General features: G+C 39.4%; 1 protein-coding gene and 1 long non-coding RNA gene across 6 annotated transcripts in view; both read right to left on the bottom strand.

Annotated features, from left to right (window-relative positions):
* Positions 1–5,304: 5,304 nt before the first annotated feature.
* Positions 5,305–8,454, bottom strand: snai2 (snail family zinc finger 2). Of its 2 annotated transcripts, none has more exons than XM_043689402.2 (3): positions 7,637–8,454; positions 6,752–7,339; positions 5,305–5,934 (listed from the first exon to the last, which is right to left on the bottom strand). In XM_043689402.2, the coding sequence occupies exons 1-3, from the start codon at positions 7,713–7,715 to the stop codon at positions 5,753–5,755; spliced, it is 849 nt and encodes a 282-aa protein (XP_043545337.1). In that variant the 5' UTR covers positions 7,716–8,454; the 3' UTR covers positions 5,305–5,752. The 2 variants fall into 2 exon arrangements, with proteins under 2 accessions (XP_043545337.1, XP_087842547.1); XM_087986421.1 differs by lacking the exon at positions 7,637–8,454 and adding an exon at positions 7,452–7,626.
* Positions 8,455–10,400: 1,946 nt separating this feature from the next.
* Positions 10,401–15,597, bottom strand: part of LOC122549085 (uncharacterized) — a 48,634-nt gene continuing 43,437 nt past the window's right edge. For 3 of the 4 annotated variants that reach the window (XR_015756992.1, XR_006311404.2, XR_015756993.1), the window contains one exon: positions 10,402–15,519. This is a non-coding gene — a long non-coding RNA (uncharacterized LOC122549085). Of the gene's footprint in view, positions 15,520–15,597 lie in introns of all 4 variants that reach the window. The other variant, XR_015756991.1, reaches the window with a different exon arrangement.

Raw genomic sequence — 15,597 nt, 5'->3', positions numbered from 1 at the left:
TTTAATAATACTAAGGACTTATCCACAGTCCATTGTCCAGCAGATCTCTGAAAATAATGGCATCTTAAGAATGATAGATAGAAAACACCAACAACAATAGTCTACCTCATTTCAGAAAACAAGTGAATTATAACACTACAATCAACGATATTGTTCATGAACACTGAATCACAAACGTTATCAATAAACAACAATATCCTTGAAAAGAATCAATTTCTTCCACTTGAATAATATTCTATCCTCAGTTCCACAAGGAACCAATTAGGACCTATTACATATTTAGTCATCATAAACAATATCCATATTAATAATACTATGTCTATGGGAGATGATATTGTAGTGATAACACCACTGGTCTAGTAATGCAGGAATCCATGCTATGCTTTCAGATTCAGATCACACTGTAACAACTGATGGAATTTCTTTTCAGTTGCCATCTGGAATTAATAGCTAGTCTCGATGATGGTGACTATAACAAATATCACTAGTTGTTATTAAACCTATCTAGTTTATTAATATCTACTGAATTTATTGGCATGTAACTCTAGATCCACACCAATTTGTCCATCCAGTTCACAATTAGGGATACGGTGCAAATTCTGACATTTCCCATGAAAATGTTTTGTTTTAAATCATTACTTTAAATATGTGCATGAGTTGATTCTCATCGAGCATTGAAATCAAAATGACATATCTCACATGCAAGGGGCAATTACCTTGCTGATTGGATGGTAAACAGAGAATGGTAAGACTGATGCCCCAAAAGCAATGTTCTTGATCTTCACATCAAGATAAAGATAGACCATAAACCCTTCTTGGTTTCTAAGGAGTAACTATTCAGATTGAGGATGATGAGGTTACATGCAAAAACAGAGCATATTCCCTGAAAATACTACGCCAAAAGCTTCATCTGATAACTGCATGGTAAGGTCTGACAAAGGATATGTAGCTTTTGTTGAAAAGATGGAAATCTTTAGATCAGTACCAAGCATAATTTTACCAGCAATAATTCAGCAATTGAATGAAAACAAAGTTGGATAGATGTTTGATGAAACATGCATTCCGGCCAGAGAGTACTATGTTAAAGGATGGCCATCTTATATGAGATGCAATCCAATTCTCAGACAGTATGGTACATAACGAGAATACTTCAGTGTAGTGGATAATTTTCTCATCTATGATAGAGAGTGTACATTCTGTCCTGAGACAAAACAACTTAGAATGATTGCACCAAGTGTATTGGGGTATCATTAAATGATGAGCCAAAACAAAATATTCTATTTGGTGACCAGAAATTTAAAATCTTTAGAAGAGATTTTATAAAATTGTATTACTAATACTATTCATCATCAGGAGACAAGCAAATCATTGATGTAATCTTGCAATCTAAGTAACCTGCATTAACATGACAAGTTCAATGATCTTATATTTTACAATTTTCTGAAGTGTTTGGGAACATTTTTTTCTAATGGTGCAAAGTGTATTTGCATTGCTTCCAAACTTCCCCATCTCTTCAATTTGTTGCCAAGCAAGGAAGAAACCAGGAAGTGATATTGAGCTCAATACTCACCTTGTCTAGTCATTACAAACCAGTGATGGGAATTGAAGCCATGCTACCAGCATCACAGCAAACCTACAACCCAGCAAACTGAGCTAAACCAATCTGCAGTGGGAATGTATAAGAAAGTAATTCACATTATCAGAATATGGGATCTAGCTGGTTGGAAGATTGGCCTGGAATGAAAGGGCAGGTGGTATAAGATAAAGCACAAGAGGTTTAAGATGAAGGAAAAATATTTTGAGCAGATGGTGATTGTGAAACTGAAGGAGATAACAGAGCTAAGGAGAGGAAAGATGGATTTGGATTTCAAATTTAAGACATTGTGGGAAGAGATCTAGCACAGATCTACCAAGGTCAATGTTGTCAATTGAGAGAACTTTGCAAAGCAGACTTTTGGTTGAGCAGGTATTTCCAGAGCAGTCTGATGTCAGCAGGAATGCATTGAGAAATTTTGGAAACAGCCATTTGTAAGGATTTCAACAGAAGTTGGGATGAGGCAGAAGTAGCAAATCTTGGTGACTGAGAAAATATGGAATTTAACCTCATGATTAAATTGGATGACTTTGATGACAACGACAAGTAATTTGTCTTGAATGTAAGGTACTGAGTTATCAACAGAGGAACTTGACTTCATTAAAGATCCAGTGGACTCTGCTAGTGGATGAACTGTCTCCCTCTCCCTCTCGAATGTCAATTTATGTATGGATAAGGCTTTGTCATCTCTATACTTACTGTGGATGACTGCATTCAATCCTACCGGCACCTTATCCTTACATATCTCATGTCACCCGATATCATTAGGTGCACAGTGTCATAACTTGCTTTTATAATATGCCTGAAAATGTCTTGAAATGCTTCACAGTATTGAAGGTGCGAGATTCCTGATGAAGGGCTTATGCCTGAAACATCCTGCTCCTCGGATGCTGCCTGACCTGCTGTCCTTTTCCAGTACCACAGTCTCTACGCTGTATGTTGAGGGTTCACGAAGAAATATTGGGAATGGAACTGTGTTTTGCAAGCATATGTGTGGAAACTGTCTCTTGGTTGTGGATATTGTCATCGATGGATTGCATGCCAATGTGGAGGAAGCCAGCGATTGATCTTTTATGGTTCCAGATGCAAACGTGCAGAATGGTAAAATGAGGCAACGCTGTAAATGTTGTAGCTTTGATAGATTAGGCAGGAATGGAACCAAGCTAGAGCGATCCCATTGAGCTGGCCAAATAAACGCTGTGGGAGGAAGTAGCGAAGGAGGTTCCACTGGTAAACAGTACTAAAGCCGGCAGCAAGATGAAGGTGACTGCAGAAGGGCCAGTTCTGCAGTCATTTATGAAGTGTACGGTTAACTTTGAAATTTTCCCTCCCACATATCCATTTATTATATAATTGTATATTTATGAAAATAAAGTTAACTTTTAATTGGAGTTTATGTATTCAAGACAGTTCCCTTCAGTAGCAAGTAAAACGGAAGCCGAGGCTATTCCGTTTTCTTTCGTGTGTGTTGGCGATGTCTTCACAGAACCGGTAAACTGATGCTGGATTTACTGGAACATACTCAATGTGCACTTGTGAGAACCATGTTCACGGAAAGTCAATCTAATTGTCTTTCAGTGACACGTAACCATCGTAACGAATTAAACACATGTATGTGAAATTTCCCAGCTCTAAATTCACCAAGTAACTGAACTTAAATTTAAAACATTTAAACTCTGCAATATTAAAAAAAAAACACGCACACTTATGGTCATCCTCTGAGTAGAAATATTTCAGGAGCAATAGATTCTAAGTTGCCTTTAGCTACATAACAAAGATTTCAATAAAGATCTCTTTCAATAAAGACATCACTGTTCAGCTACATGTAAAAACAAGTTAGCTGGTGCCAGTCACATTGAAGTATCTTGTTATGCTGTTTCCTGCAATTGAGAAGTAGCTGGGAATTGATTCAAGTGTTGCTTCTACAATGATTTAACAGACCCTGGTGAAATTAATACTAGCTTGCTATGTACAGGTGACTGTCAAATTCGAAATCGAAATAGATTAGAAACCAATCGAAAAGGGCCGCGATGTGAACCTTCAAAGCCCGGTTCTAACTACATGCTACTGTTCGAACTGACTTGAGCAAATCAACAGGATTATGTAAAGCCTTTTCCATTATCAGACTCTGTGAGTCTCATCTAATCGGTCCAAAATTGACCCTTGAGTTTTAAAAAAAAATCATTCTTTCTCAGAAAAACCAAGTCCCATTGTTTGAACTTGTGATGTCGATCTAAAGCAAACAAACGTCTCTATTTCACAGGTTAAAAGATCGGAATTTAATAAGTAGATTGCCAATTTAGTAACAAGCTTTTTTTGTGTGTGTGTGTGGGGGGGGGGGGGGGGCGGTTGAGGTGGGAATCTTTACCGTGAATCATATTAAAAATTGTAAGCTATTGTGTTTAGATATTTAAATTCGCGGTAACTTCCCTCAGAAACAACGAACGTCTGATGCGTTAGCAGCCGAGACGGATTGAAATGAAACATTTCTCAGTCAAGTAAATGGCAGGTTCTTAATTCAGTATCAGACAGAACAGAACATCTATCTTGACCACAGCTTAAATATCAACTCTGAAATAATCAGATGTTTGCATAGGATCGGCATATTTAAAAAAAAACCTTAATGTGATCAGGTGCGAAATTAACAGACGATTTAATGTTATCATCCAATGGCTCATGATCACATTAAACAATTAAACTCTCTGCTGCATTCACAGACTGTTCTGTAACTCTTTTTTTTCTGAAGTGGAGGTTCACCAATTCTCGCTAAATAATGTTCAATCCCTTACTCCATATTTGCCAACTAGAACTTTTCCGGTTCACAAACCGGAATTCATGTGTATTCATGTCTGTCTGACGCTTAACTGTTTATTTCACAAAGTTATACTTGTCAAATCCACATATAAACAGTGAATACTTTTCTGCAACGTTAATCCCTCAAATGTTAGTTTAAAGTCAGTGGCAGTCTACAAGAATCCACTTTATTGTGTACTAGGTAGGAATAATCCAAAGCAAATTGACTGTGGTCCTGTACTGTAATTGGAAAATAGTTCCAGCTAACCTGCCCAGTTATCTTTTTCAACTAAGCTGTACATCACAGTACATCATACAGCTTATCCAAAGTGAGTAGGCTGAATTACTTGGATTCTCCCAGGAGTCTTAGGAACATTTACAGTGTTAGTGAACCATTTAAAGTTGTAATTTATGGCAATTACTGCGCTACAGTTGCACATAATGCAACAAGGTATATGACGCCATCAGTTGTAAACAAGGAAATTGTGCAAATATTGGTAAGAGAGAAACTACAACGAAATGGGCAAGAAAGGAATTCACAGATGATGGTCAGGCTAATTATTGCCTATAATAGGAGGCATATCTTTCAATCGGTAATATAATGGATGGGGTACACGTCTCATTTTGATAGGGAGTATTTAACGATGTTTACGTGTTAAACGCTTCTCAAGGAGTACAATTCAAACGACTTTTCAGTTTGCCAGACACCTCAACAGGAAAATAATTGTTTCCTGTGCCATGTCCTGTGCATTGGTCGGTTGATCCAAATGCTTACAGCTTTGATGTGAAACAGATGGTAATTAACGCCAGGATTTCACAGAAACAAGATCCATCCTGTATGGACATTTGTGTATTCATGTCTGTCTGACGCTTAACATCCCATTCTTTGACATTTGTACACGGATGATGCAGTGTAACATATTTTAAAAGTTTTATTATAAAAAAAAGTCAAACACGTTTATAAAAAAAGTGGATTGGAAAATACATAGTCAAACATATCAAAGTGCAGGTCGTTACAAATATGCTTTTAACTTGCACATATTTAAGTGTCTTGGTGCACTGCTGCATTTAGTTCACTTTCATACCTAATGCATCCAAATACAAAAATAGAGAATTTACATTATATAAGATGATGATGTGCAGCTGCATTGACAGAAGGCACAAAGTGGATTTTACACTGCGTTTGCATTCCATGATGCTGTACATAGTTTGAACATTTGTAATCAAAGTCTTTGGTAAATTTTTTAAAAAGTTGCTTCAACAATTTGAAAATAATAAAAATCTTGATTGAACAGAGCTGTTGATGCTGGGTTGTGAATGTGAAAACACAATTATAATTTTCGCCTTAGTATCATTCCACGTTTCTCAGTGTGCAACACAACATCCTGATTCTTCGTGTTTGTGGAGTAGAGACATTCTGGAGAAGGTTTTGGCACAATTCTTGCATTGATATTTTTTCACATCTGAATGAGTTTGTAGATGAGCCCTCAGGTTCGATCGATCAGCAAATGCCCTGCTGCAATGAGGACAAGAGAATGGTTTTTCACCTGAAAACAGAAGGATATAAATTTTGTTTACATTAGTCTAATAAACATCATATAATGAAAGTGAAAACATTCAATTCCGTTAATCAAATTTGTTATTTTAAATTATTCAGTTAATGCATTTTAGTTTTAGGTAAAATGATTGAGTCTGTAGAATTAGCATATGTATAAAATATTTTAATCGTACTATCATAATGAAAATGTTATGACTGAGATAAAAACGCAACCAACTATCTGAATATTAATGAAAGAACAGAGACCCAAAGCGGTAAACATGAATGTGGTGATGGTGCCAAGTGGTAACAGGTGCATTCAGACCCGTGTCCTGTCAACATCGCTATGAATTCTGATATTTTTCCCTCAATCACTTCATACAGATGGCAGTGGCCGTACAACCTGTAGACGAGTCACAGGCTCAGCAGCCACAACATTTCTTCTGCTATTTAAACAACGGGTTCTGTTGTGTCTTGAGGGTGGTTTAATAGAGGCGTGTGTACAAATCTGCTAACGTTTACCCAACTTGTCTCGCGAAGTGCAGTCTCAAAATAAGTTCTCACAAGCTTTAACTAAGTTCGATTCTCTTCATTTGCCGTCGACGTAAGTTCTTATTTTTAAGAGGGAAAGCAACAAATACGACAAGACGAATTTATTGTCCTCTAAAAGGGAACTTTCGATTTGATCTGGTAAAGTGCCAGAAATTTCTACTAATGGTATAATGTGTTGGAAGGTGCTTAATCTTTTATGATCTTTTAACGCAAATAAACTAAGTTGTTCGCCTCGTCGGGCAAAAAGAATTCCGTTAAAACTTGGGCGTACTTACCAGTGTGTGTTCGGATATGCCCCTGCAACAGCCATGGTCTGGAGAATGCTTTGCCACAGATTTTACATACACACGGCAGCGTGTGGGTCCGGATGTGCATCTTCAATGCTCCCAAGCTGACATACTCCTTCTCACAGTATTTGCAGCTGAAGGATTTGCGAGTTTGAGCGTCGCAGTGTAGCTGCTTGTGTTTGGCCAGTCCTGAGAAAGTGGAATACGCCTTGCTGCACAAGTTACACTGAAACTTCTCGGCGTCCACGCCGTGTTCATCCGATACTTTGGGGTGAATCCTCTCCTCTTCGTCGCTGATCGAACTTTCCGAGCTATTGGGATCCCTGTGCAACCGATCTGAGTTGGACCGCTGAGGGCTGAGGTGCCCCCCTGGACATAGGCTCCCGTTACTGAGGGGCGAGGAGTGAGCGGATGAGTATTCCGAGGCAGGTGCAGGGTCACTGGGGACAGGAGAAGGGATGAGCCCAGAGCAAACACTCCACACACTAACTGGATTGTAAGCCCCAGAACTGAGGATCTCCGGCTGAGGAATGACTGGCATTGGGTAACTCTCATACAGGAACGGAGAAATGATGACTGCAAGCAAAATAAAACACGCAAATAAGACACCCCAAATCATCCAGAGTATAAAACAGCTCAAAAGTTAAATCGTGTTTCGTAGGATACGTCTTCAATTGACCCATCTCACCTCTTTGCTGCCACCCAGGGTTTCGAACTATATTCGGGTTCATACGCATTTTATAGTAGAACTTACAGCTTCATTCAATGACAAAAAGCAACTCAGCCAAGAGCAGAAAGTTGCAGCAAACTCCAGAACTCACAAATTTCCATGTCTCTTTTATAATTACACAGTAGGAAGATCATAGAATTTACCTGTTTGCGTGTCCAGTTCGCCATAATTTGGTTTTTTGCTGGTGCTAAAATGTTTCTTGACTAGAAAAGATCGCGGCATCTTGGGGTGTGGATGGGGGAAAGGATGTGGGATGTTGGGGCGAGGGGTGTGTGTGGCGTTGACAGCTTTCTCTACAACAACCCTGAAGTGGAGGAGGATTTTAAAGCAAAGGTCTCTCCCGCCTCCTGCGCCCACCCCTCCTCAGCTGAGAATATATCCGATGTAAAGTGAGGGGTGCTGCCTAAGCTCCTCTTGCAGGAGGCAGTGCAGACTGCGAACGCATTCCTACAGTTTCTGCTGTAAATAGTCAGGTGCAGAGGGGAGCAGGGCGCACGCGCATGGATTTGCATCTGTCGCCCAGATTGACCAATGACGGGCCTTGAGGTGGGGCGTCGGTCAGGGATTGGTGGAGCCGCCCGAGTTCGCGCAAAGCGACAGGTGCTGGAGACGGCGCAGGCGCGGCTGGTCCTGCTGGGACTTGTCGCCCTCCCTCCGGGTGGAGCATTCCTTGTCTCGGGTCAAAGGAGTCCAGACCCCCTGCGTGAGCTTTTGCACCTACTACGCTTCCAAACGAGACTCCGGTTTATTATTACTGCAAACCTTTCTCTGAAGGCCAGACTCATTCCGACTAGGTACCAAGGGAAAATGACGTTTTGTTTTAGTCTTTGCAGACCGTTTCCCATGACAAGGGACGTGTAAATTAATGTGACCAACGCACCAAAGGAAAATCGTCCCAAAGTACTAACATGCCTCTGTAAAGCTGATCATGTGTAAATTGGATAGTGTGACTCATTAGCTGTTTGTATTAACTGTCACTGATTACAAATTCGGTACAAGAGAATAAAACCAAAAATCTAAAGGGACAGCTGTTAGTGTGTCTCTGGTATTAAGGTGGTTAAGAATGACGCGCTCCACTGCCTTTATTGTTAGTAATATTATGCTGTAGTTCAAGAATATGCAAGGTTAGAGTTTCCTCAAAATGCTCGGACTCAACTACAAAAAAGAAACCAGTTTTCGCACAGTCAGGGCTACAACACAGCTTCATGCGAGTGCCAAGCAAAGTCTTATTTAAAGAGCAGCTTTTATAAATAGCTTTTCCTCTGGGTGCTCCGGTTTCCCACACTCCAAAGATGTACAGGTTAGGTGAATTGGCCATGCTAAATTGCCCAGAGTGTTCACGGATGTGGAGGTTAGGTGCATTAGTCAGGGGTAAATGCAGAGTAATACTGTAGGGGAATAGGTTTGAGTGGGTTACTCTTAGGGTGGTCGGTGAGGACTTGTTGGGCTGAAGGGCCTGTTTCCACACTGTAGGTATTCTATGATTATCTCCACGTTTAATCTTCATATCTCGATGCTTTATCTCCACGTAGTAATCGTACGAGAATGTAATGTACGAAAAAGTTCTGAGGAAGGGTCACCGGACCCGAAACATTAACTCAGATTTCTGTTCACAGATGCTGCCAGACCTGCTGAGCTTTTCCAGCAACTTCTGTTTTTGTTTGTGTACGAGGATATTTACTGGAATTAGACTGAATAGTATTTTAACTGATCTCCGCAAGCATAAAAAAAAGTAGAGTATATCATGGACAGTATTAAATGATGATTTATTTAACCTCTCGTGATTTAAAGATTCGTGAAAACTTTATGCCTTCGGATTGCTCCAAACAAAATCCAAATTTGGAACGAGAAATCCACAGGACTTCTTACCTGGAAATGTTACACAAAATTAAACAAGCGTAATATCGCATTTCATAAGCTTATGAATAAAAGGAAATCTGACAATGAGTGCAGCTCTTGAGGCAAAGGAGTCCCCGTCTTTTTGTCAATGCAAATTAATTACAAGAAGGTAAGAATTACTCCATTCACTCTCATGCGTCGGACATCCAGATGTTTTAAAGGAAAACAATATTCCGCAAACTGACTTTTAGAAGAAGCGACTACGTGCACTTGTCGAACCACAAAACTTCAGGCTGTTGTCGGGCAGAATACAAGCGGAATGGTTCAAACAGGGAGGGAGGGAAGGGATCAAACCATGCAGATTCCGTAAACTGCTGCAAAAGTTAATCACATCAGCAAATGGTTCAGCATTTTCTGATTTACTGCAGCCTCCTCTGCTGGTCAAAATGTCTAACTGCAAGACAAGTGAATCCTTTGAGGGACACCCGACATTTCAATTATCAAAAGTCTCCATCTAGCGGCTACAATACTAAGCAACCATGGAAGCTTGACAGAGAATAAGAATAATGAGAAATTTTGACAAGTTTTGACAATATAAGAGGAAAATCGGTATTTGTCAGTGGTTTTAATGCAATTGATACACTCACTGACATAAGCATTAATATTGGTGTATAATAGCTCCCACTAGTATTATTGATATACAAAAGTAAATATCACTGGGCTGAACAGACTTGACACTCGTAAATGTTCTGTTAAAACCTCCTCCTTTAAATCGACTAAAGCACTCATTTTAAAGCCTGGTGCAGTAAAGCAGATATTAACATCAGTCTTGTACACAAGTAGGCTTATCAAAAGATGCATTTTTAACAACTGTTTTGCACTAAATGCCGGTAAGTGGTTCTTTCTCCAAAAACTTAGTATATTGTGTAAACCAATCAATCTACAGAAAGCATTGACGAACAATAGGTTAGGCCAGTAGTTGGAGTTCTGAATTATCCAAAGGTCATAAGTTCAAATCTCAGCATGGCAAGGTGTGAAACTGATTTAAATGAATCTGGTCATTTGTGGGATAGCTGTAAAAACTCAGTGGGATCACTAGTGCCCTTCAGGGATGGGAAATTGCCTGGTCTGGCCATCATATGATTTTAATTTCACACCTTATGGATGGTCTAAGGACAGCAAAAAAAATTCTTCCTCAACATGAATTTTAAAAGATATGCAATTGGACCAAATCTCTAACAAAGGGGTTAGAGCAGCTTCCAAATGTGGAGTGTGTAAAGAGAAGTATGATGATAATAAAAGGTTATAATTTCAAAGCACCTAATTAGCTCTTGCACGAGTCCAAGTGTATGCTGCCTGAGTATAGTATCAGGATGCAGTTTTACTGCCACTTCTCTATCACTGTATAACAGTTTTCAGTGTTATGGATCAGGCCAGACCCCCTTCAAAACATTTCAAGAAAGTAGCCCACACTCTAACTTTGCTAGTTTTAAGCAGGTGTGAAGTGGATATTACAGGAGAGAATCAACTGGTCAAACCACTTAATTTTAAACAAAGCAGAATTTATTTACAAGATTACTGAATGAAATACAAACAAAAGAGAACAGAATACTGAATAACTTAACCTATTCAAAAACCCAACAGATCATCCCAACTTAATGATGCTGTTCCAAATATTGCAACAATCCCCCTAAACAACCCTTGACACAAAAGGTAAAAGCAAATACAAGGTCTTACAGGAGAGAAGTCAGAGAGAGCAGGATCAGCCTGGACCTGCCTTTTTTGGTCCAGCAGCTTTTTCAACTCTGCTGTGTTAAAACAAAAACTAAACCAGAATCAAGTTGAGCTAGGAGAACTGGCCACTCCCCAGTTGACTGAGGCAGTATCTGTTAGCTGTAATCAAATTTGCCCTAAAATTCTTCAACTTAGACTTTTCAGAAGCTGTGTCCTTTATGACCTCTCTGAAATAAAAAGCCAAGGACACCATAACCTTGTTAAAGGAGCAGCATTGTCACACCGGTTCCCAATGATTTACATTGGTGGTACACTCTAGATGCAAGTCTGAGTCTGACTTGAGAACACAGCTGTGTAGTGGAGAGAGAGAGAGAAAGAGAGGGAGGGGGGAGAGAGAGAGACCACTGCCATATGAAGCTCAGAGTGCACAGGAGCTCTTGGGAACTTTCTAAACAAAAGATGAATTATTTTAAAAATTCATCTTTTTAATGTCGTGAAAGCCTCCACTTACAATCTCAAAACAAATATGATAAAACATCTGAGTGTGTAAGCCAGGGTTCTCTGAGTCTGAAGCATGGTTTGTAAGAGGAGTAGCTTTCAGTACAAGATTATGAACATGTTGAAATGGCATTTTGTGCGTGTGTGAGTGATACCCATGCACGTGATCTTTTTTATATATACAAAACACACGCATATGAGATATAACAAACAGACTGTGAAAGAGCCACTGTTAGATCAGTATTTTGCTCTTCTATTAATCATTTTCAATATTTACCTGTTTATTTTTACATTAATTTATCAGCTGACAAATGCAAGTGTACTTCTTCTGAACTAATTCAAGTTTCACAAAATAAATTGATTCAACTACGAGTGCAGATTCATAATTCCTTGAAAGTAGAGTTGCAAGTAGATATGATAGTCAAGAAGGCTTTTGGTATGCTTTACTTTATTGGTCAGAGTATTGAGTATAGGAGTTGGGCAGTCATGTTGCGGCTGTACAGGACATTGGTTAGGCCACGTTTGGAGCATTGCGTGCAATTCTGGTCTCCTTCCTATTGGAAGGATGCTGTAAAACTTGAAAGGATTTAGAAAAGATTTACAAGGATGGAGGCTAGTACAATTCCAACATTTAAGAGGCATTTGGATGAGTATATGAATAGGAAGGGTTTGGAGAGATATGGGCCGGGTGCTGGCAGGTGGGACTAGATTGGGTTGGGATATCTGGTCAGCATGGACGGGTTGGACTGAAGGGTTTGTTTCCGTGCTGTACATCTCTATGAGTCTAAATCAGCAATGTACAAAAATCTGCATTAATTGAAACTTTATCACTATTACTTCTGAATATGCTGCAAAGAAAACATAATGAATTCAGAATGCTCATATCATTATTGCTTAGACCATTTGGAAACTCAGATCTCAACCTATTTTAATAGAGTCCATAAAAGTGAAGATGGCCTTTTCATAATGAGTAGGTGGTCCACTACAGTAAAGAACTTGATAACCTTTGACAGTTGTCCACACCCACAACATAAAAACAGTTAAAGTATTTTGAGTGTGAGGGAGGGGAAATTTAGGCAATACATGTAATACTCATGCTACATTTTGACTTGTATAACATATATTTTTTAAAAATCACTTTTCAATACATTATTGTCAAAACAATAGTCTTGTGCTTTACTGTTTTTCAAAGGAGTCATAAATTGGAGATGTACTTGTGCAATCAATACATGTTTGACCATCATCTTCACATGATGTTGAAGAAATCAATAGTTAAAAGTGACTCTAACTAGGAAAGTTGATAGTTGTCATGATCGTTGTTACTGATTACACTTTGTTACTGTTGAGTTTGCAAAGCATTCCTTCCTGACATTTGGGGGCTTTTGCCAAAATTGGGAAAGTTGTCTCATAGAGTAGACAAGCAACAATATAGTCATATTCAAGGAATCATTCCTTGAAAACAATGTTCCAGACAGCGCCAATCATCATCTTTGTGAATGCCCTATCCCACTATCCCACAGACTCCGCAAAGGTGCTGTCACAGTGAGTTACAGTTAGGAGGCAGTTACCAAGGGAATCCTCAACATTGACTATGAATCCCAGGAAATATCATGGCATCAGGTGCAGAGAAAGGCAGGAAAACTCCTATAGATGACTCCCAACTAAAGAATTTGTAATCCAAGTTGAACACACAATTGGAAAATGCCCAGATGTGTCCTGTGAAGAAAAAGTAGGAAACACCCAACCACAAAACTTACCACCCTACTCTTGATCAACAGTAAAATGACAAAAGGAATCATTAAAAGTGATGTTGAGCAGCAATTGTTTAACAATGATCCATTCACTGGTACTCAATTTGGGTCCCATCAGGACCACTCAGCTCTTGATTTGTTACAGACTTGGTTCAACATCAGCACAAAAAGTGTGAAGATAGTGACTGTCCTCAACAAAAAGACATTATTTTGATTGGGTGTGGTATCACTGAATTCCTGAAGAAGGGCTTATGCCCGAAACGTTGATTCTCCTGTTCCCTGGATGCTGCCTGACATGCTGCGCTTTTCCAGCAACACATTTTCAGCTCTGATCTCCAGCATCTGCAGACCTCACTTTCTCCATCACTGAATCCTAGCCAAACTAAGGTCAATGTGAATCAGAGAAAACCCTCTGCTGGTTGGAGTTATGTCTGGAACAATGGAAGATAATTCTGGTCATTGAAGATCAATCATTCTAGAGCATCTCTGCAGGAGTTCCTCAGGGTAGTGTATAAGTTTCAATCATCTTCAGGTACTTCATCAATGACTTACCCTCTATCATAAGGTCAGGATTGGAGATATTTGCTGAAGATTGCACAATATTCGGCACTATTTGTGACTCATCAGATGCTGAAGCAATCCTTTTCCAAATTTAGGAAGACCTGGACAACATCCAAGCTTGGGTTGATAAGTGGCAAGTAACATTTTTGCAAACAAGTGCCAGACAATCACCATCACCAACAAGAAAGAACCTAATCATCACTCTTGATGTTCTTTCTTTAATTTATTTAAAGAATTTCCAGCATTGATTTCCAATGCTGGAAAAGCATTGTTGGGCCAGCATTTATTGTTCATCCTTAGTTGCCCCTGAGAAGCTGTATTTCATACCTTCTTGAGGTATTGGAGTACAGTTGGTATAGGTGCAGTTGCAAGGCAGCCAGGGAGGGAGTTCCAGGATTTTGACCCAATGACACTGAAGAAATAACAATATATTTCCAAGTCAGGATGATGAGTGGTGTGGAGAGGAATGTGCAGAAAGTGGTGTTCCTGTGCATCCACTGATCTGTCCTTTTAGATGGTCAATGGTTGGCAGGTACCATGTTAATGACATTATCTTTGATGAAGTCCTCCATTATCAATGTCCTGGGGGTTACCACGGACCTGAAAATGAACTGGATGGGTCATATAAAAACTGGGACTCCAATCGCAGGTCAAAGACTAGAAAATCTGTGGCAAGGTAATCATCTCCTAACTCTTCAAAGCCTCCCCCCGTTTACAAAGTATATGTTAGGAGGTGTGTGATGTAATATTCCCCATGTGCCTGGTTGAGTACAGATCCAAGTGTTCAAAACTTAGAGGTTCCTTCAACAGTATCTTTCACACCCATGATCTCTACCACCTAAATAGGCAAGAGAAATAGATACATGCGAATATAACAGCCTGCAAGTTCCTTCCAAACCACTCGCCATCTTGACTTGGAAATGCATTGTTGTGCTTTCAGTGTTGCTAGATCAAAACTTGGACCTCTCTTCCTAACAGCACCATGAGTGACCCTGCACTCTAAGGACTGCAGTGGTTAAAGAAGGCAGCTCAACATCACCTTCTTCAGGGGAATTAGGGGTGCAAAATAAATGCTGGCCCAGCCTGCGACATCCACAAAGGAATGAAAAAATGATGAAGTGAGACAGGGTGAATTTGAGCAATGTTGGGGAAGTCGAAATTGAAGATCACCAAGAACACATAAATCTCAAGGTCAAATATGACACCAAGACAGCAAACAAAAAAATATCTACAAGTATATTCCACACATCAATAGACATTCAATAAGGGCATAACATTTTTTAAAAAACATTTTTTTACTTTTAATTACATTTCACACATTTTAGAGGTTAGAGGAAGACAGTGGAAACGTTTCAGAAAACATCAATACTTCCTTACTAATTTCTGCACTTTAGCCTTACACCCTGATTTAACTCATAAGGAAGATCTTATTCTCACATCGACCATAATCCACTCAGATAGCAGCAATATGAGAGAAATCATAACTACCTGAAAGATTCTTACAATGACTCCTGTAAGTGTACATAGAAATTTATTTTGCAGTTTGTGCAGAATGCCCCACTGTTGTCTCTGCGTTTCAATGTTGTAGGTTAGATTTGCCTTTTACTTATGGAAGCATAAATGATGGTAGGGATGGCAATGCACTGTGGAAAGAACAGACGGGCACATGTTTACAGTGGAACGCGGATGATTTTCTATAAATTAAAATACAAAGTTCTGGA

Source organism: Chiloscyllium plagiosum, unplaced genomic scaffold (genome assembly GCF_037043375.1).
Source record: "Chiloscyllium plagiosum isolate Xiang-an unplaced genomic scaffold, Cpla_swu_hap1 HiC_scaffold_4, whole genome shotgun sequence".
Taxonomy (NCBI): domain Eukaryota; kingdom Metazoa; phylum Chordata; class Chondrichthyes; order Orectolobiformes; family Hemiscylliidae; genus Chiloscyllium; species Chiloscyllium plagiosum.
This window is presented reverse-complemented; position numbering and strand designations above follow the sequence as displayed.

Excerpts from the sequence above, each read along its gene's own strand:
- snai2 (XM_043689402.2), bottom strand. The coding sequence starts at position 7,715 with ATGCCGCGATCTTTTCTAGTCAAGAAACATTTTAGCACCAGCAAAAAA. Across the intron at positions 7,340-7,636 it reads CGAACTGGACACGCAAACAG|TCATCATTTCTCCGTTCCTG; the intron begins GTAAATTCTATG and ends TTTTGCTTGCAG. Across the intron at positions 5,935-6,751 it reads GCATATCCGAACACACACTG|GTGAAAAACCATTCTCTTGT; the intron begins GTAAGTACGCCC and ends TTCTGTTTTCAG.